Source organism: Helicoverpa zea, chromosome 14 (assembly GCF_022581195.2).
Source record: "Helicoverpa zea isolate HzStark_Cry1AcR chromosome 14, ilHelZeax1.1, whole genome shotgun sequence".
NCBI classification, from domain to species: Eukaryota; Metazoa; Arthropoda; class Insecta; order Lepidoptera; family Noctuidae; genus Helicoverpa; species Helicoverpa zea.
In genome coordinates, this window is record NC_061465.1 from 3,090,343 (window position 1) to 3,111,960 (window position 21,618).

General features: G+C 34.4%; 1 protein-coding gene and 1 non-coding gene across 2 annotated transcripts; one reads left to right on the forward strand and one right to left on the reverse strand.

The window, feature by feature from the left end:
* Positions 1 to 3,338: 3,338 nt before the first annotated feature.
* On the reverse strand, positions 3,339 to 20,605 carry LOC124636514 (4-coumarate--CoA ligase 2-like). The gene is made up of 9 exons (XM_047172630.1): positions 20,356 to 20,605; positions 12,803 to 13,013; positions 8,618 to 8,980; positions 7,533 to 7,718; positions 7,130 to 7,251; positions 6,273 to 6,443; positions 5,762 to 5,932; positions 4,978 to 5,531; positions 3,339 to 3,963 (listed from the first exon to the last, which is right to left on the reverse strand). The coding sequence occupies exons 1-8, from the start codon at positions 20,551 to 20,553 to the stop codon at positions 5,241 to 5,243; spliced, it is 1,713 nt and encodes a 570-aa protein (XP_047028586.1). The 5' UTR covers positions 20,554 to 20,605; the 3' UTR covers positions 3,339 to 3,963; positions 4,978 to 5,240.
* LOC124636708 lies at positions 12,268 to 12,407 on the forward strand. Its single transcript, XR_006985145.1, has one exon. It is a non-coding gene; the product is annotated as a U4 spliceosomal RNA (small nuclear RNA).
* Positions 20,606 to 21,618: the final 1,013 nt, after the last annotated feature.

Below are 21,618 nucleotides of genomic sequence, written 5' to 3' on the forward strand. Positions count from 1 at the left end.
AGCATTATTGCTACGATTTTTTTTACTGTGAACCGATTTGCATGAAATTTTGGAATTAGGTTCATCTTACCCTTAACTTCAAAAGTGAATATGATTTGAACTCCGCCACCCCCCCTGGGGGTGGTTGCCAGCCCTTCTTTGGGGTGAATATTATTTTTGCAAAATAACCTCGGATATCGATAGAAGACCTAATTTTAAGCAAAAGTTGTCTTTAAAGTTTAAAAAAAAATCCAATACTTTTCAAGTTATTGGCAATTGAAAATTCGCAATTTTTTCACGTTTTTCATCGGTTTTTTGCAAATATCTCCAAAAATATACGTTTTATCGAAAATGTATAAAGAACGAAATTGTAGCAGGTAAAACAACGAACAATTTGTTTTTTTTATAAAATGTCCTAAGTGCAATATTAAGCTAGATATTAAAGATCAAAGCCGTTTTTTATTTTGTCTGAAATTTAATCGTTGTGGTCAATGCCATGTAGCGGCGAGTAGATGCATTTTATACATTCTAATACAAATGGGTTTTGTAGTGCTTGAAATAAGCTTTAAGATGAGCACTATTAAAAGGCTTTTCCACGTAAAATAAGTGAGCTGTATTGCAAATAAGGGGAGCATCTTATATTTTTTCTTTTAAATCAATGGGTTTCATAAGTGCCATTTCCACCAAAATTAAAATTAATCGTATTCCGCCTAGGATTAACTTTATTATGAAGAGTTTGATAGATAGTATCAGTTTGGCTGCTTCAGGACAGATATTTTTCAAAAAAGTCACGATTAACGAAAAGAACAAAATTTCAAATTAAAGAAAAACCCACTTGTTTTTCATAATATCTCAAAAATTACGACAGATACGTATAAAAGTGTACTGAAAAAAAAATTAGGTATTATTCTGACAAACAATTTGGTTTGTTTGTTTTTTCTGTCGAACAAAAATTGACGGAGATATGATTGTTTAAAGAGCGCGTGGCAGCGCAATCACAGCCTCTCTTAAGCCCTTTAACCCTTCACCGTTTTAGAAAAAAGTTCTTTACTATATATTGCAATGATGGATGTTGTAGCTCTCTTAATTACTTTTACAGTGTTTTTTTATAAATTGTGATAGCATGAAAATTGAAGGAGTTATGGTCCAAAAACTTGTCATATTTTTTTCTACTTAGTAACTGAAAACTTCGGAGTGTCAATATTTGGAGCAATGTGAAAGTAGGCAGTATAATAAAGAGTCACAACTATTGTAATGTGTATATATGTCACCGGAAAATAATAAAACTCGTAAATTGATCAACTTACTAAAATAATAGATGGCATAAACTACGTCGATTAAATTTCAGACAAAATAAAAAACGGCTTTGATCTTTAATATCTAGCTTAATATTGCACTTAGAACACTTTATAAAAAAACAAATTATTTGTTGTTTTACCTGCTACAATTTTGTTCTTTATACATTTTCGATAAAACGTATATTTTTGGAGATATTTGCAAAAAACCGATGAAAAACGTGAAAAAATTGCGAATTTTCAATTGCCAATAACTTGAAAAGTATTGGATTTTTTTTAAAACTTTAAAGACAACTTTTGCTTAAAATTAGGTCTTCTATCGATATCCGAGGTTATTTTGCAAAAATAATATTCACCCCAAAGAAGGGCTGGCAACCACCCCCAGGGGGGGTAGCGGAGTTCAAATCATATTCACTTTTGAAGTTAAGGGTAAGATGAACCTAATTCCAAAATTTCATGCAAATCGGTTCACAGTAAAAAAATTCGGAGGTTAGACCATATTTTTCGCTTCAATGACTGCACTAATAATTGATATTTTAGGACAAAAAGAAAGAAACATTTATTTGCTTAAAAGACAGGTGGTATAAGATTTAACATTGGTTAATTTGGTTAACAGAACTGATTGCAAAGAAAGGCAGAAAATAAAATAATTGCTTTCTAAGGTCTTTACCATTCATAATGTGTACACAACATTAGCTAGACAAAGTAGTATGGAATGAAAGCCGGTTTCAATGGCTTACGTGCCTTGCTGTGCATATGAATTCTAAATTAGTGAAGCCGACTATGTAATCGGTACCTATCGTACCACGGATGATGAAGAAATGGAGGACTCAATTTCACTGTTAACAGTGTACTTTACGATACAAGGGAAAAAATAACTAAACCTCATTGAACTGAATCCTGTCAATCTTCTCCCTCCCTCCCCCCTATCAATCTGTCCTGTCAATATCTACATAGATTTTTTGTGGGGATACATAGAATGACCCCTCCTGCTGTAGGTGCAGCGTGAGGAAGTGTCAGACTCTTGACTAAAATCCATCCTTCTGAAGCCCTGCACGTGTGTACTATGGCCTTAAAAACTCTTTCAAACATCCCGTAACCCCAGCAAGGTAATAAAGGGGCACCTGAGTTAGCTAACTCTCTTTGGGGAATGACAAGCCTTAAGTAAATAAACTTTAGCACTCCATTTGTTCATACTCCGTGATGTTTACAAATTGTTTACGAACATTATGACATGCTGTTAGGTAATGACGTTTGTACTTCGATAAAAAGTTGATAAAAACAGAAACAATTGAAAACCTATCACAATGAACCGGTTTCCACCTGAAGATCATTCTGCAAACGAGTGATAAGTCTTAACGCAAGACTTATATCTACCTAAATGTTTTAAAAACAACTGAACTCGCTAATCTCAGGAACACCGATTTGAATTTCAGTTTAATTTTTATACCACCTACTAGCGCCATCTAGTTTTATATTCCAGAAGTTTGAAAGCGAGTTTCTCAAACAGCTTACTAGATGGCGCTGCTTAACTGGTTGGCTCACCGCTTGGATTTTGTTTTTGTTTTGACAAAATATTGTTATCGCCGAAATGTGCCTTAACACCGGCCATTAACCACCGCACATTTATCTCTGACGTCAATAGTTCTGGTCAAAGTTCGATAGAAGGCAAATCACCTCATTATTTTTTATTTATTGTACCTATAGTTCCAGTTATCTGCTCGGTTTGAACCTCCGGTTTCTATTAATGCATATGAGTAGTTAAGCGATATCAATGTCAAGGTTGCTCACTGAGAGAAGTACATACAAAATATCACTTTATATTATTAGTTGATCTTAGTATGTTAAAACCTGTTTAGACTTTGTAGTTTACCTTATGTTCTCTAAATAGTGGCGACAAGGTCGAAAGCTGCAGCTTTGTAGATGCGATTTGAAAATTACGAAAATTTGATTTAAGATTTCCCGCACATCAGTTAATAACAGAATCGAGGTGACCACACCTCTAGAGGCTTCTGGGGACGTTGGGAGATGAGTAGATTCTTAAGGAAAATAAAACAAAACTGATTATTAAAAAAATATTTTATTTCTTTTTAACTACAGTTATATAAAAATAATTAGCTTAAAAGTACTTTGCACCTACCCACATTATCAATATCGATAATATACTTTCTTTAAACATATACATAAGGCACAATTTCAGATAATTATGTTTTTAAACAAATATAGCACAGCTTTTAAGGAACTTTTTGACAAATGGAACAAGGTAACAAGTATAAAATACCGAATTTTATTCAAGTTTTTTTTTGCAACTTACCAGCGATGAATTAAATGCTTTAGTGACGGATATCACCTAATCAGTTCAGTAGAATATAGGAAACATCTAGTTGAACAAGTTACGTATTCCAATTTTTTCTCTTAACTACGAACCTACACTAGAGTAAATTAAATTATTTACAAGATGAGGCCATCGAGAAATCGTGTCATTTAAACAAAAGAAAAAACAGAAAAGTTGATCACGCTTCTAAACTCGAGATAAACAAGGAAGGTATCAGAAGTAATTTACAATATTTCGATGGCCCCTTAATATTAAAAACTGTACAAAACTATTCAACAATTTCTTAACAACGTCCCATTTGGTTAAACCTAAGTAACAGTAATGCTACAACTCTTCGTCTATAACAGGATTAATTTCAATTGGGAACTATATTTTTTGTCACCAAAATTTATATTTGTCATCAAGTTGTATCACCTAATAAATAGATCTATCGCCACGAAATATTTTCGTTCTCAGATAAACAAAGAGTGTTCCCAGGTATGAATTAGCAAATTATTGTTAATATAATGTGTAAAATATGAGATGGATTACCAATAAAATTGTAGTGCATTACATGAATATAAACTTCGTTCTTATAATAATAGTTTTATTACTTAAATAATAGCTTGGTGCTCAAAATGGTAGATCTGTCACCAAATAAATCGATTAATCGATCCCTGACTGCGACTCCTTTTTATTTGTTATTTTGTCACCAATACAGTAGTTACATTTTATTTCGTTCAGTTATTAAAATAATGTATTCGTTACCAATTTAATACATCAGTTTATAATTTTAATAAAAATATGTTCAAAGGGAAGAGGAAGGGAAGGGAGACAAATTGGCGCGCTTTCGGGCCTCAACGAATGGGTTGTAGGTTGGTTGTAGGTACGATCATACGATGCGGGGCGCGGGCAGTGAGATTTTTAACAATAAATATTGATTATTTTGACTTTGATTAATTGTTTTATTTACTATTCAGCTAGAAATTTAATTTAAATATATTTATACTACCTGTGGAAACTAAAGCCCTTGGGGGGAGGCACATGGCCAGTTAAGTAGTAGACTCTTTTGGTTGAAATGATGATGACGACCACCCTACATTTTTAGACCTTCATGAAATTTTCTAGTGATATAATATATGATTTATTGGTGATCTCTTTAAATTAGTTTGCTTAAATACTATTAGGACAAACCTATTATAATACATACAAAATCATTTATTTGGTACTTGACCCCATATCTCCATGATTTTCGGTAATTTATTGTGGAAATGATTTTATATTGTTTGGTGACTACATTTGGAGACAAATCTACTATTTTGAGGGCAAACCCTATTATTTAAGAAACACAAAATGAATTAAATTGGTGACAGCTTAAATCATACCCATTTTAATTCTCCTTACGCAGTCTCTTCAATTCACTCCGGTCAAGCTAAGTGATTTTTTCCTTAGAAGAAATCACCCAAGATTTTGCATACAGTCATAAGAAAGATTAATTGTCCACATCAAAATCTTACACCTAAGCGAATTCAGTCTGTGGTTAAAACTTTCATAAGATCACACCAAGGTGTATTTGAAATAACAACTCTATCTGCTAATCACGTTATCTAAATCATACCTACGAAGAGCAGCTAGCATTTGTTTTCTCACTATTACGCGTACATTTTCTTCAATTCTTTCCTCAAAATTTTGCCCGACGCCGTTTTAGGAATGTCATCAACGAACATAACTTCTTCTATTTTCTTGTAAACTGCTACTTTACTAGCCACAAAGTCTTGAAGTTCTTCTTCAGTGATCTTCAAGCCATTCTTCCTGATGATGAAGGCTTTAGGAGCCTCGCCATAGAATTGATGAGGAACACCAATGACGGCTGCGTCTTGCACTGCTGGATGAGATCTTAAGAGGCTTTCTAATTCCGCTGGTGCGACTTGCATTCCTTTTACCTGAAAACAAAGATAAATTATTGTGAGGTCTAGTCTTCAAAAAATGTAACTGTTGAAATAGTAAAACCAAACTCGAAAATGGAAATCTGTCGTAAAAATAATAAGCCAGCAAGAGTGTCAGGCAGCAAAATTAAATCAGATAAACTGACTCGTGAGTAAAATTACAATTCCAATAAATTTGCAGAACTGAATGATCTGATAGACAGTACTTAAGAAATGCGTAAACTTACCTTAATTAATTCCTTAATCCTATCAGTAATATATAAGCCGGAGCCAGGCTTGTAGTAGCCCAAGTCACCAGTCTTGAAGAAGCCGTCTTTGGTCATAGACTCCTCGGTAGCTTTGGGGTTCTTATGGTAACCCTTCATTATTGTAGGACTCCTGATGTACATTTCGCCGGACTAGAAGCAACAGAAATTTTAAATTAATTGTGATATTATAAACGCGAAAGCTTTTGGGGTAGATGGGCATTTACCCAAAAATATGGATCCATGAAAAAAAGTATAAAAATATATTTTAAGATAGGTACTGCTTCTTTGGGAGTGGCAGTGTCCATTTTTACCTTCATAATGTCATCTTTTGTAGGTTTAGCAATAAGAAGAACGGAACATGTCCGAAACAATCATAACATTCTCAGACAATACCTTACTTAAGGTAATAACGAGATCTTTACATACTACACTTTCCTTCTATAATTTTACTACAAGTAATTTTATGATTATTTGATTTTTCCCATCTTACCTGTCCAATTGGCACGGCTTCACCAGTGATGGGATCAGCAAACTTCAGCTCAACATTAGCCATGGGTACTCCACAAGCATTGAAGTCTACATTCTTAGTGCCTTTAAAGGTGGATGTAGCGAGTGACGTGGTCTCCGTCATACCGAAGCCTTGATTGAATTCGATGGCTCGCTGGAAGTGAGTAAACATTAAAATTACAAATATGTTGTACAAAATTTTGGGAGCTTGGTTTGACTGAATTCGTCGGGATCTCATCGACGATGTGCATTCTTTCCCAAAGCATCGAATTCCTAATATGTACTGGGCATGTTTAGGAAATTTCACAATAAATAGCAAGTCTAACAACTCTAACAATGTCGCATCTCAAAATTTTACTAAATGCAGTATCATCAAGGAAACTGTTCTATATAATTGTGGGCAAGAAACTATTAATCGTACAAAACATCCTGTTAATAACATGTCATTTGCCATATCAGACCTATTATGACATGGCCTTTAGGACAAGGACGTACCCATTGCCCTATCTTATTATAGTAACGAGCATGTCTTCATAGTTAAAGTTGATGGCTCTTGATTTAAATATCTGGGACAAGAGCGTACCTATTTGGTATTTATGACGTATTTTCCTTTAACAAGCAATTAGATGTAGCAAAGTATGACGGACAGCGAATTTAAGCTTTGATGATTTAAGATTCTGAATTAAAAGTTTTTTTAAAACAACTCAATCTGCTTTTGTGGGTTGTTTAAAAAAAACTTTTCAACGGGTACGATTGTACGGAAAAGATACCTTAAAGCTTGGATTATTGAAATGCATGTTAAACTTGACAGCGAAATAATATTCATGTTAGTGAACTTACTTTACTCTTTTGTAAAATAGCTTCAACATCGGATGCAGCCAAAGGTGCGGCACCACAGATGATATGCCTCACATGACGGTAATGCCCTTCATTCACGTCTGGATGTTTGCCCAACAGAATAGCTGGAAAGACAAGAAAATGAAGTACTAAGTTAACTGGTCCAGCTTCAAGATGTGGCGAGGTTTCCATCAAGGCAAATTTTAAAATGCCCTAGTTTCTAATGACATCAACGATATTTTTCCAGTAGAGATTTATATTTATTAAAAGATGCAAAATAATAACAATGGAGCCAAGACCAATGGGGCAGCAAGATACAAAGTACTGACGTACTGATTTAAAACCACTTCATAATTATATGGAAAAAAATAAAAAAGAGTTCGATGGAATATAACTATGTACTTACCAACAGGGGGAACGATATAAAGCAAGGTAGTCTTCTGTGTCTTCAAGATGTCCAGATACATGCTAGCAGAGAATTTGGACATAGTAACCAATTTGCAGCCTTTGGACAGATGCCCAAGCAGACCAATGACGAGACCGTAAATGTGGAAGAATGGCAGGAATGCTGGGAGAATATCTTGGTAATTATCTGGAAAAAATATTTTATTTTTAACCGACTTCCCAAAAAGGAGGAGGTTATCAATTCGGCCGGTATGTTTTTTTTTTTTTTTTTTCTATGTATGTACATCGATTACTCCGAGGTTTATAGACCGATTTACGTGATTCTTTTTTTGTTCGACTCGGAATAGCTGCCAGTTGGTCCCATAGTCATCAGGTCAGGATCTGATGATGGAAACCCTGAGAAATCGAGGGCAACCTTCGAAAGTTGTAGGCATACATAGGGTAAAAACTTGACACTCAGGTGTACGCCTAAAAGCACTATTCAACTGTGAAGATTTGGAGCTGATCTGATGAGGAAACCAGAGAGGGTCGAGGGAACTCGACAACTGAATATGTAAACTACCTCGTGTTTGGGCTTAAATTATTTGTATTGACAAGACCTTTGCAACAGTGAAGGTTTGGAGCTGACCTGATGATGGAGACCAGAGAAAGTAAGTCGAGGGAACTCGACAACTGAATATGTAAAATACCTCGTATTTGGACTTATATTCTTTGTATTGATGAGAACTTCTCACTTGTATGGATAGTGACAACTATTCGTATCACTGAAAAGCTTTAAATAAAAAACTTTTTTACAAAAAAATTAAACCGACTTCCCAAAACACTAAAAAGCAAAAAAAAAAAACTATTTTTAGGTGCATCGGCCTAGAAGTCGGTGGCAAAATTAACTTAGTAACATCCATTAGACACCGACTTCTAGGCCGATGCACCTAAAAATAGTTTTTTTTTTTTGCTTTTTATTATACCAATAGTTCACATGAGTTAAGTCACACGCTCACAACCAAAATACATAAATGCAACAACTAAGGAATCGAAGACTTTCTATAGTCCAAGCGTTAGGTGTCATAAGATGGCTCAAAACCTTACCATTTGCGAGGGTCGGGAAAGAGTTCTCTTTCTGAGACATCATCTCCATTCCAGCCAATATATTATCATAAGTTATCTCCACGCCTTTAGGCAATCCAGTGGTACCACTTGAAAATGGTATGCAAGCAATATCATTTCCTTTCCTTTCTATTTTATCCAGTAGTTTGTAATCAGCTTCACCCGATTCAGCTACTTCTGTGTATCTTGAGACACCATCAGGAACTGGTTTGTTAGGACTGTCTACTAGGATTATTTTGGCTTTGATTTTAGCTGCGTTTAAAGATTTTGTTACTGTATCGTAGCATTCTGGTAATGTGACGAAGACTTTTGGCTCCGTGATGCTTACTTGATGGGCTAGTTCGACTGTAACAATGGAATAATATGTATTAGAAGATATGTAAATAGCCTCAAGTTAATTTAAATAATTGAAAGAACAGAATGACATTGTCGACAACTGCCTATTGTTTTATGAATAAATTGAGATTTCCATTTTTTTGTACACTTTAGCAGTTACATTGTTTCAAATAAAAATACCAATTTATATTAACTGTAGAAAACATATTCACTCTTAGTTAAAACGTGTCAGCGCCATTGGCATAATTAATTTGTGGTCAGCCTTTACTTAATTATGAATGAGTAAGAAGGAGTAAGAACGAGTCTTTCCACAGTCCTAGTTAAACCTAGGTCAGGTTTAAATACCTTACCTAATGTAGGTGTGATTGCTATAACCACACCCAAAGTTCCGATATTACTTATCGTACAATGATGTCAGTGTATCACAAAAACAGCTTTAAATCTATTTATTACCTTTGTAATTTAATCTAAATCCTACTTTATGATCGTTACTTTCAAGGAAATATCACCATATGCATGAATTTTATCACCATCTGGCTGATGCTCATTTGTCATTCTTATACACTGAACATTTTTATGCTCTTTTATCGTGCCTTCTAATTCCAAATCAGCATTAATGATATGATCCATGCAAATTTTATCAATATCTTTAATCCATTTAGGCCTGTCAGCAAAAGCTTCTACTTTATTTTGAAAATCATTGCAAATTGCAGATCCGATTATATCAAAATCCTGTTTTGTATCTAGTCATTTTAATTTCTAAAATTGGCAACCTTGTATCCTTATCCCTTATATTTTATTCCAGCGGCAATATAATATATAAACGACACTGAAAAATCAACTTCAACCGCTCAATAACAGTCGTTTCACAATAGACATGACAATTCTTATCAATTAGTTTTGTTAGGCTTTGCCAACTGTTATCAGTCCCTGTTGTCGTACGACAGCGAATTTTTCATAATATGCAATAAATGTCTGAGATAATAAAGAAAATAATCTTATCTTAGGGGCAAAACTTAAGTATGTGATAGTTATCAATGTGGAGTTTGATCTCTTTTTATTTTATCGTCATCGTTCTGTGGCGAAAGTATTTTATAATCTTTAGCGCCATGAGACGTCGCTTATTTTGAATCTTGAATGAAGTCTTGAGGTAATTTACAGACGGGACAAACTTTTCTGAAAGAACATAAATATGTTGTACAACAACCATACTACTACTACCAACAAAATATGCAAGACTTTTTTTATCATAAACATCTCTAACAGTTAATTTCTTTTTGATTTTCTCTAATGACAAATTATACTAATGACTAACCTCCCCACTCAGAGACATTTAATGATTACTTAAGTCACTCCTTAGTGACGGAATGTCATACAAATCCTTCTCTAAGGAATGGCTTAAGTAACCATTAAATGTCTCGTGAGTGGGGAGGTAAGTATTCATTGGCAGCAGCATTAGTATATATACCCTGTATATCACAATTTATATTTTTTGGTCAGTTTCAATTACCTAATTATTCAGCTCTCCTGCTTTTCTAGGTAACTTATCAACTATCTAGGAAAGTTAATACCTATTTAGCTAGCAGAAAAACATGTTCCTCAGCTCTAACCATGACTACCTAAATATCTATCAACTTCGAAAGATAACATGTGATATATTTACGACTTGCTTATCGTAATACCCATGTTGTGGTCCTGCATATTTATTAGATATCATTAGAACGAAATTAATGATAATTTGATAGGGAAGTAAGAAAGCAGAAATTGATAAATCGGTTGAATTTGGTAATTGTTGGAACTGCGGGATTGTTGGCTGTTACCCCAGCCCTGATAGACAGATGGCTCAAGAAGGAACATGGTGAATTTTAGTCAGTAAAAGTCTGACATTGCACTCACGGCGATATGTTATTTGATGTTTTAGCACCTCAAATAAAGTCGTTAAATTCTAGATGACAAAAGTCTATTCTAAATTAAGTCTAGAAGTCAGTAGAAAAACTAACTGAAGAGAATCCATTAGGCCTAAACGACCCTATTTATATTGAAGAATGCTTCATATAATATTTGACTTCTTTATTCTAAATACAAAGTTCGAGGTCTTTCTTTCAGCACAATTATGTAAAAATATATTTATGCACATAAGAACTAACCAAACCTATCTAAATAAAATAAATAGGTACGCTATGTTCTTTATCTGCATGAATTGCAAAATTTTGCTTAGATACCTTATGTGTTTGTGTATGTATAGATAGTAAATAAGTACTTTATTACCTATGAAAATTCACATAGAAATACACCTGTGCCCACGTATTTATTTTGTGCCAGTCGATTATAACGCAACAACAAAGCAAGGGGGTGTTCAGACCGAAATACCACAGTACTAGAACAAATTATTTCATTCTTTATAAGCATTTTAGTATTATTTCCCTATCTAATTTTTTTATCGTAAACATGTAATACAGGGTGTTTATGGGTTCCTGTAGTCCCTATAGGTACAAGTAAAATTACACACACACTATTAGTTTCGGAAGCAATAAATTTTTAAAAAAAATCTGTCGCTGAAAATTACAAATGCAAAATTGCTACCATGAAATACCTACATACATTGTTGATTTTTTGTAATTTTTTGAGTCTCACTATGAAGTATTTTTTTATTTCGTTTTTTGAGCACACCTACAGTACAATTAGTTTGCATAATAAAAACTGTTTGTGTAATGTAAAACCTTCATAAAAACCAAATGGATATTTTACGCGGTTTTTCAAGGATTAATTTTAGCGACATTTTACAATGAAACTGCCAAAAAGGTGATCTCATCACAGATAAACAAAAAAAAACATAACAGTGAGTTACTATATAATCGCTCGATCAAACAAGGCCGAAATTGTAAGACATCGTAAACCGATTTTTGCTATGTTATTATGATTATGCAGTTTTGCTAGTGACTCTTATGCACCTGGCATAATATCTATTTAGGTACTTATAGGTATTATTATCTTGGCCAGATATAACCAACCTTTGTCCCATACATTTAACATTTTAAAGGTTAAATGTTTCAATAAATTACTCAGACCTGTTTTTTAGGATTTATACAAAATGTATCTTGGTAAAAATATTTTATTCTACAAATTGCTTAATAAAAGAATAATAAAAAAAAACTCAAAACTGTATGAAAAGTACAACACAAGTACATGAATAAGTTTACACCACGCCTCGATAGATGGCGTTGGGATCGAGTTAGATCGCGCTATGGTTTCGTTACATCGTTTTGATGACGCTCGGTCTAAATGTTCCCTGGATCAACTTTGCGCAGAGGCAATATCGTAACCAATGAGGTTAATCCGAGGTGCGATTATTGCTAGTTGAAAACTTTACCAATACCCCGCCGTGTGGACGTGAAATACCGTCCGCGATGGCAATTTTTGAGCGGCTGTCAAAAGCCCAATAAGCCCAGAAAATTTATAAAATGTCCACTACTGTCATAGAATTCGTTTGAGTTCATGACCAATATCAAAATTAATGTAGACACAATGAAATGTGCCGGTGCTATCAATAACTTGCATTTATTATAACATTCGACAGCAATTCTTCAATGTTAAGTATGTATGTAGTTGTATAATTTTATGTTAATTCATGTACGTTTGCATTTAAATGTTCTTCATTACTGCAAGTTACATTTCTGCATGAAATTATCAAAAAAAAAAACATTGACCGACGAGTAACTATTGCTACTACCAAAACAAAATTATTATTATTACCTCTACAATAAGGAGCAATTTACAAAAGAAATCCAGTTCTTCCCCTCTCAAACCGATAACAACCCAAAATATACTCACACTCCTTATAAATAGGGTTGACAGTTGTCAGCACACATCCTGCTTGTAGACTCCCGAAGGCCACTACGGGAAATTCGGGGCAGTTTGGTAACATGACTGCCACGACATCTCCTGGCTTCAAACCGAACTTCTTGATCAAAGAAGTCGCGAAAGCTGATGTATTCTTTTCTAATTGGGAGTATGTGTACGTCTTCTTTGTTTCTGCACTTTCCTGGAAGAAGGAAAGATTTAATAATTGAGACTGATGAAGTGAATAGACATGATGTTTTGCACAAGATGGTGGATATTTTCCAAGCCATCCTGAATATCTTTCGATATCATATAACGACTAACTCATTACCTATTATCTCCTAGGCCTTTTCCCAACTATGTTGGGGTCGGCTTGCAGTCTAAATAATGATTAACTAATCACAATAAATATAAACTGATTAACAGCTGTAAAAGTCGAATCACCCGAGGTACAGATTGAAGACATTTAAGTTTAGCGAATCACTCAAGTCATTATGATGAGCTAATTATGAAGATAAGTCCATTTACATGATTATAAGATAAGCCTATTTAATTTTAGATTATTCTAGAGGATTTTTGTCAAGGTTCAGTAACGCATGAAGGGTAATATATTCACCACCAACATCTAGATAATGACCTTTCCACAACTATGCTGAATATTTCTTCTTCAACAATTACGAAGGGTAAAGAAAATACTGATTAGTCATATCATGAATACGAGGAAGAAAGTGATATAACCAGTGAAATAACAAACTGCGCCGGCGTCGATGATTGCATCGAACAATTACTTTGTTCATACGTTATTGTTTAGACAATGATTCGAGCTAATATTTTAGACAGTATTAGTGCCAAAACTAATGTTTCAATCTTTTGGGACCACTAGAAAATGCTGAACTAAAACCATCATTTCTACCACAGATTACTCGATAGTTATCATTCAGACAGCATTCAAAAGTCGATTAACTTGTTCCAGACAAAATAGAATTTTGCAATATCTACCGTAACGGTAATTATACTTGGATCAATGATGCGATATGGGAAGTTGGTAGTTTGGTACTTCCCCGAGCGAGTGTTTTACCTAATCTCTTAAACGAGTTCTTCTAGTAACACGTATTATTATGTGAATCAATGCTAAATTAGACAAAGTCCAATCGACTTCAAAGACTATTCTGGACAAAATCTAAACAGAGAGAAGTCAAAGGAAAATCACAAATATCATATCACGTGTGAATCCTGTTTCTATTCATAGCATTATGATAATTGCTCAATGATCGCTCACCTTAGCCACCAGCTATTGACATTCAATGTTATCTTCCGATAGCGTGACAAAGTGCAATTAATCGTCTGGAGTGTGCAACCCAGATAAACATATCTCTTCATATCGGAAGCTAATTAACTCTTTAGATGATTCAGTAAGCGGATCTATGGAATTGTTTACGTTGTTGCAAACTGTTTCTAGATTACAAGCAGTCTTCTGCACTGCTTCTGTTTAATCTTGAACTACCAAAACTAATATATTTCTGGTTTGTTGAAACTAATCGACACTTAGGGCCCGCTTATCCATTGTACCATTGGACCATTCACCATTGGGAACTATGAGCACTTGCCTAAAGTCTCACGCTAACAAGGGGGCACTACAAGACGAGGGGACCCGAAATCCACTTCCTCATGAACGTTCAAAGGTCTTAGACCTACAAAAAAGGAAAAACAGACTCGTTGACACTTGCGTTCATTCATAGTTTAGAAAGACCATCACTTCTTATTAATTCAGCATGCTAGCTGTAAAGTGAGTACATGCGCACTGAGTGTACGCTCAATGAGCATGTTTCATACAAACATTTGTGAGGTTTCGAGTCTTCTCTTGAGATCGTACTAGTTCATCGAATATTGGATCTAAGGCGATTATCACACTGCCCCGCATGATGCAGCGTAGCGCGTGGATGCGTTTTTTTTTCCGTTGCTTGTAAATATCTCCGTTTGTATGGAAAACACGCATAGTACAACACACTGAAAATGCATCCACGCGCGTTCATGCGGATCACGCGCATACACGCGGAGAAACATGCACCCCCGCGCGTAGGTGCGGGGCGAGACGCAAGGTATGGCACACCGAATCCCGCAGTGCCGCGCGTGATTTTGAATGGGTGTGACGTGTATATTTGAAAATGGATCTCGATGAGAGCCGCCGTGCGTGAATCTACAAAACGCACCTACGCGCGTGAGTGCGTAAAAAACCCGCACGATGATGCAGATCTGCACTCCCGTAGAAACGCGCGTAGGTGCGTCGACACGCAAGATGCAGCATGATGCGGGGCAGTGTGAAGATCACCTAACATTAATTTGATTGATTCATCAACTAATTTATAATCATTTACTATTCTGTCTTTACCTATGTCCTAATACAGGTCATTGCTCAAACTTTTTGCCGAAATTCATTCAAATCATTGGACATTGGAGCCATTTAGACTAAAAACAAAACATTGTACTAGAAATCCTTGACCGTGTCGATCAAAGTCTATTGTAGGTTAGTGCATAATAAGTGGGTTGACATCATAAATCAGAGTCGTTGATTGTTGACTGTTCCAATTTGTTTACCAAAATACCTCATAGAACCTTAATAGGTATCAATTGATTTATATACACGTGTAGAACATTTTGGATTAAAGATGGTTACAAAAACAAATAACAAAAAACCTAGCCATCACACATTTTCTCACAAAAAACATATAGGAGGCTGTTGGTGAATTATTTGAGAGCTATAATATTTTAGTGACGTTTGAAAAGAGATATATAAGAATAAACAATTCTTGATTTTGCGGAGGGAGGTCAACTCCCAGTACATAAGCAAGGAAAACGATGTCTAACAGATTGATATTAGCAGGATAATCTGGGGATACGAAGAAGGTAAGAGTCAATTAAGGTGAAGTGGAAAGATTTATAATGCCTTAAAATGGATCTGACTGATGTATGTAGACGATGTGTGTGAAGGAAGACAACGTGATACACCTGATAACTGCCGGCTTAACAGACCTTCCATGCTCGTTTATCAAAATCAAAATAGCAAACTGTAATGTTAATTGAACGTTCAGTCAGATTTTGACTTTAAAATAATGTCATATAGGCCAAAATAGCTTGCAAATAATATCATCTGTATAGTAATTAGCACTTCAAAAGCCTTCATAACGTATGTCTTTGTAAAGAATCTTACTGACCTTAAAACAAACAGAACATATTTAGTCAAACTAGTTTTCTTTAAACTGGTTATTAAGTCAGAGTCTGTGTATTTCAATGGCAATATTGTCATTAAAGTTTTCAACCATTATTTTATTTCAAGTGCGGTATTATTTGCACAAATGACGATTTTTTACTGTTTAGATTTTAATGTATTTATTTGAAAAAGGTTATGCATTATCTAGTGTTGATAAATGATCACAACGATCATTTAACATAATTATTATATTATGTCACCATGCCTATTCATTAACTTGAAGTAACTTCCGAGGTTTTCTAACATAGAGGTCGATCAATATTGACAAATCTCATTATTATTCACGGCTATGGGTCATTTGACTATTTAGATGTTAATGTGGTATTATAATCATTTCCGAATTCCGAAGTAAGTCCTACCGATACTGCGGGATTGTTCGAAAGAGTTACCGCGAGGGCTTAAGAAGAAATATGACGGGTTTTAGTCAGTAAGAGTTTGACACTTCCTCACGCTGCACCCATAGCGGGACCCTATTTATACTGGACTCTATCTACTTTAACCACTGATCACATCGGGATTCAGTTTTCCTTAGAAATAAAAGCCAGTATCAAATATCTAACAGGAAATAAATTGTGATAAGGATATAAAGTCCTTAATACACTACATTATCAGTAACAGAACAATAGTTGTTATTATTTAATCAGTAGAACGAGCTTATTGTTTTAAGTAAGATTGTGTCCGCCTCTAAAGAAAAGACCATTGACCAGTAAGCTTGTTAACCTGTATATCTTGACTTATCCCGAGCCTTTTCCCAACTATGCTGGGGACGGCTTCTAGTCTACCGGATGCCTGGCGTCCTCAACCCAGTTGTACACACTTGTTGGATGTACTACTTGTCTGCATTCACCGGTATTTCTACATTTTGTATCCGGATAAACAGTCGCCGGGGAACCTACAAAAAGACCGTATCAAATTCAACTAGGCTTTACTTGTCCACCGGTTCAGCAATTTTACCGTGACAAACCGTCTTTTGCATATATTAGTAGGTAAGGACAAAAACCTTGGTTCGGAACCTCGGACTGAAAGCACGTGCAAATCTCGCAAATTGGTTCAAAATATCTATTTTAACGGTTTACGTCAATGGCGACCGTGGAAACGATTCGGTGCAGTATGATTTGCTGAATTAGACAAGGGCTCGTCTTTTATCGAAATAATGATTGAATGAATGAACACATAGTGCAAGGGCTCTGTAAGCGTACTTTAGCTTACCGCCAAATAGGTAGGTACGTGAAAATCAGTACTACAGCTTTAGACCATAATATAGTTCTTGTTCTTGGTATACCTAAGTAGGTATCAATTTTCCAAGAAAGGACCTTTGAACTAAAATTGAAGGAAATAAAAATTAATTGGAAAAAATAACAAAAATATGAGAAGTGGACTAAAGCCTCTTAGAAAACCATAACTTAAATACTTAAAAGGGATTACTCATATCTATTACATCTAGTACAATACTGTTACTATCTAGAGACTGTAATCAAACATTGTATAAACGCGTACCGCTTTCAGTTCATTGAACCATTTGCTCTAAATGCCCATTCAATTATAAGATCATGACCAGTAATGAAGAGTGAGGTTCGAGATTTATGGAAATAGGTGCACTTGCGGCCGTTTTAATATTCTATCTGTTGTTTGAGATAAGAATTTGACGTTACTTGTAAGGAGCTAATGACAAAATTCTATGTCTATAAGTAAACTAATGGGAGGTAGTGGAGATATTACGTCTTTGTATATGAGAAATAGACCAATCAGATCAAAGTCTGGATCAGCACAGCTGTTGTTTTATTTTAAACTTTATTGCTATCCGGTTCAAAGTCCAGAATATATTTAAAGTTTCGTTCTTCTAGCGTTGTGTCTAGACTAGGCGAAGAATTCGGCGGTTAATAGGTGACATCAATAAGGTTGGTACGGACTTTGTGGTACGAATAGGTACCTATTTTTTTTTCTTTTAAATGTCATACTTATGTTTATGTGGTAACTATACAGTAATCTGGGCTTATGCAAAGAACAGTGCCGGTCTAAATGATCGACTAAGAATTACCAATTTTAATCCGAAAAAGACTGTCAATTTCTTTTTATAAAATGAGTAAATTAATAAAATACGTTGACATTCAGTGTAATTTAAATCTTAATTAATTAATTTGCGTTTACCAAAACAATAGAGTTAATGTCGATAACCTTAATAAACGTCATTATAACAGGTTACTCAATGACTATTAACCAAATTGGGCATTGTTAGGAATATACAAAATATTGGGCATTGGCAAAAAAACATTCTTGACCTGTGATTGCCTGTAGGACTCAACAATTTGTCGGTTGAGGTAGCAAAAATTGACAAATGTAAAAAAATACTTAGAGGTAAGAGGTACATCTAATCGGACACATGGTTAAAAGAGGATCTGTGTTAATATAAATAACGATAACATAAAGAGATAAATAGAATTCTAAACAATTAAACGAGATAGTCATAACAAACCTACATGTGTTTGTTTCTAAGTAAGTATAGGTTAAATAATAATCTCTAGGTATGTCTAACTTTAAGGCGACGAATTGGTCAACAATAATTCCATAACCGGCACGCGCATCTAAGGCGCCAAAAGGGGTCGGAGCGTCTGAGCGGGGCGAGGATAACAATACGCGCGCTAGCTTATAACTCAAAGTCGTAAGCGACAAAATAGTTTTGTAATTTTATTATTTTGAAATGATAATTTGATAAAAAATCCTTCTACAATTTTAAAGAGTATATATATACTCAACTACTAAAAAAGTTAAGAGGCTTAAATCGGTCCCGTTTGCCCATAATATGTGAATCTCTTTTTAAAAAGAGGTATGTTTGATATATTTTTCTCTGTTATAAAAGTTACCTAATCATGTTTTGACGTCTAACAAAATAAGGTTTATATCATGAACTTTCAGGTAACCAAGTTTTATTTTGATCCGTTTTGTATTTACTGAGAAAAATTAAGATCCTTGGCGCCAAAAATTCCAATTCGTCCTCTTAATGGACAGGGACCTTGAGCAAGTAAGTATATTATAACATGTAAAAAAATTGACAACATATTTTTACTATCAGCTTTAAATGGGTAGGTAGTAACTGTTAGTAGTTTTTGTAGCTGACAGATAATGTTACAAAACCGATAGTTTATAATTTTTGGACTTTGGTACTACAAATCTTTTTGTAAACCTGCTTTGAGATAATACAGAATACCTAGGTACCTACTTGTAGTTTTTATCTGCCAGAGCTCAAAGTCTACAGTTTACTTTAACTATTTTCCTTAAAATAAATGTTATCATTAGGTACCTACTTTATCATAACTTTTTTTGGTAAAATGGGTTTTTACTTTGTAAGAACTTTGTACCTAGGGTAGTAATTACACTGGTCAACAGCATTTTTGGTGCAAAGGTGAAATATATCATTTCTCATAGATTATTTGATTAGTTTTTTCCAATAATAAATTAGAGCAATAACAATTTGGTCTTATTTAGTTATTGTTTGAATAACAATAAAAATCTATATAATTGGAAAAATGATGAAATAAGGGACAGGGGACTTAACCTTACCAAGTTTTGATTTATTAGGACTGAGTAGGAAATTAATTTCATCTCATTCAACGTTGAAATCTTAGGATTTTTGGACTATCCTCAGGCTTCTTTTTTAGATTTTTTTAAGTATGGATGTAGAAAAACTGTCAGGGTTTTTCACTGGACTTTTTTTACCTGGAAAATTCATTTAATTTCGACTGTCGTTATTTATTTTCCTAATTTTGAGATTTTGTAAATAAAATTGTAAGCTAAAAAAATGTGGGAAAACTCTTATTGAAACTACCGGCTTCGTTCAGGCAGTAACCAATAACAGTTAAATAATAAAACAATCATACGTAACGTAACTAGTAGGTACAAATACCAAAGCGGACCAAATAGGTAGTTCAACTCAATTGGCGAGTAATTGATGAGTAAGATGTTTTGTTCCCGCCAAATGAATTGTAAATACGCAGAGCAAATTTTTGGAGTCCAAAGTCCAATTGCGAAGTTTTCAGCTTTATTTTAGTACCTGTGTTTTATGTGCAAACATTTCTCGCGATAACGTTAAGATTTTTACAATCCACACTCAAGGTGTTTGATAACAAATGCAATATAAAAATTGTGAAATTACTCGACTAAAAAAGAATGGGGCACATCACTATAAAATCCTTTTTTTAAAAAAGCTATTTAGCTTTTTTCATGCCCAAGGAAACTTGGTGAAAGCCAAATAATTTAATAAATAGCGCAAAATACTTACTAGTGCAACCTGATTCTTATATCCAGCAGACTCTTCCCACAAACGGTCAATAAACCTAGTTTTGGGCACAACAATATCAGGAACAGTCGATTTTATAATAAAATCATCTTTCCTGAACACTGCACTGGTTGACAATTTCCTTTGCCATTTTAAGTTTTTAATTTCTCGTAAGAGAAGTTTTCGCGCCATATTGTGCATGTTTGCGCGCGATTTTGCCGGCGGCGTGTGAACGACTGTCGGGGGTCGGTTTGCGACTGATTGCAAACTAAACGCTGCGAGTTAATAAACGAAAACTTTGAACTTGATAATTTGTCCATTTATCGCAATGACTGCAATGTTTTACGGAGTAGGTAAATAAAAGTTTATTGTGATTAAGTATGAATTCACAGATTACTAAATAGTAGGTAAGTACCTACCTATTTACCTAAATTTTATTTCAAGTGATTTACCCAGGTAAATGCAGGCTAATTATTTTTGACGCATATTTAAATAGGACACGCTAATTTAAATCTGAAATTAATTTGAGACATATACAAAAAGTACTGAAATATAGGTCATTTAAGATTTAATTTCATTTTTTATTTAGCTACCGGAGCTGTAGTTACCTGGCTACCTATTTCCTATTTTAATAATGTATGATAGTTTGCCAATCTATTAATATTCAGTTGCTATTGGAACACGAGACATCAGAAAATCGCGAATGAGGAAATAAGTATAGGTAGGTACCTAGGCTCAGTACAAAGTTCAGTTTTACAGGAAAATATATTATGTAAATATCACCCAGGCTAACATTCAGCCTGACCGAGTAGTTGATAAATACCAGTAGACTTTGAACTTTGCTATGTCCTAGGTAGGTATACTTAACGACCTACTTAAACAGGAATAGAAGACATTCCATCGACTTTGAAGGCTGTGTCGGAATAGGTACCTAGGTAGGTAATGAAAACAAAAATCTGTTGACGCGTTTTATACCAACTTCCAACTTGTAACGCAGGTCAAGATCTAGGTGAAGGATCCAAAGTCCCATCTATCACAACTTATTCCAAATTGGTTCTTAATTAATCCAGCCGTTAAAAAGAGATTAGCAAGGATGCACGTAAACACAACATCTACTGAGACAGCATTTTATTAAATAATAATTAAATAAGTTTATGGCATTTTATTAATTAATATTAATTAATAATTATATATATATTAATTAATTAAATAAGCGATTTATGCAATCGCAACGAGAATCTGATGCATATAAGTACCACATATTAC

What these genes read in the sequence shown, in the direction of transcription:
- LOC124636514 (XM_047172630.1), bottom strand. Translation starts at nt 20,553, where the DNA reads ATGCACAATATGGCGCGAAAACTTCTCTTACGAGAAATTAAAAACTTA. An exon ending in CAACCCTATTTATAAGGAGT is followed by an intron (nt 8,981 to 12,802) that starts GTGAGTATATTT and finishes CCATTGTTACAG; the next exon opens with TCGAACTAGCCCATCAAGTA. An exon ending in GGATTAAGGAATTAATTAAG is followed by an intron (nt 5,532 to 5,761) that starts GTAAGTTTACGC and finishes CTTTGTTTTCAG; the next exon opens with GTAAAAGGAATGCAAGTCGC.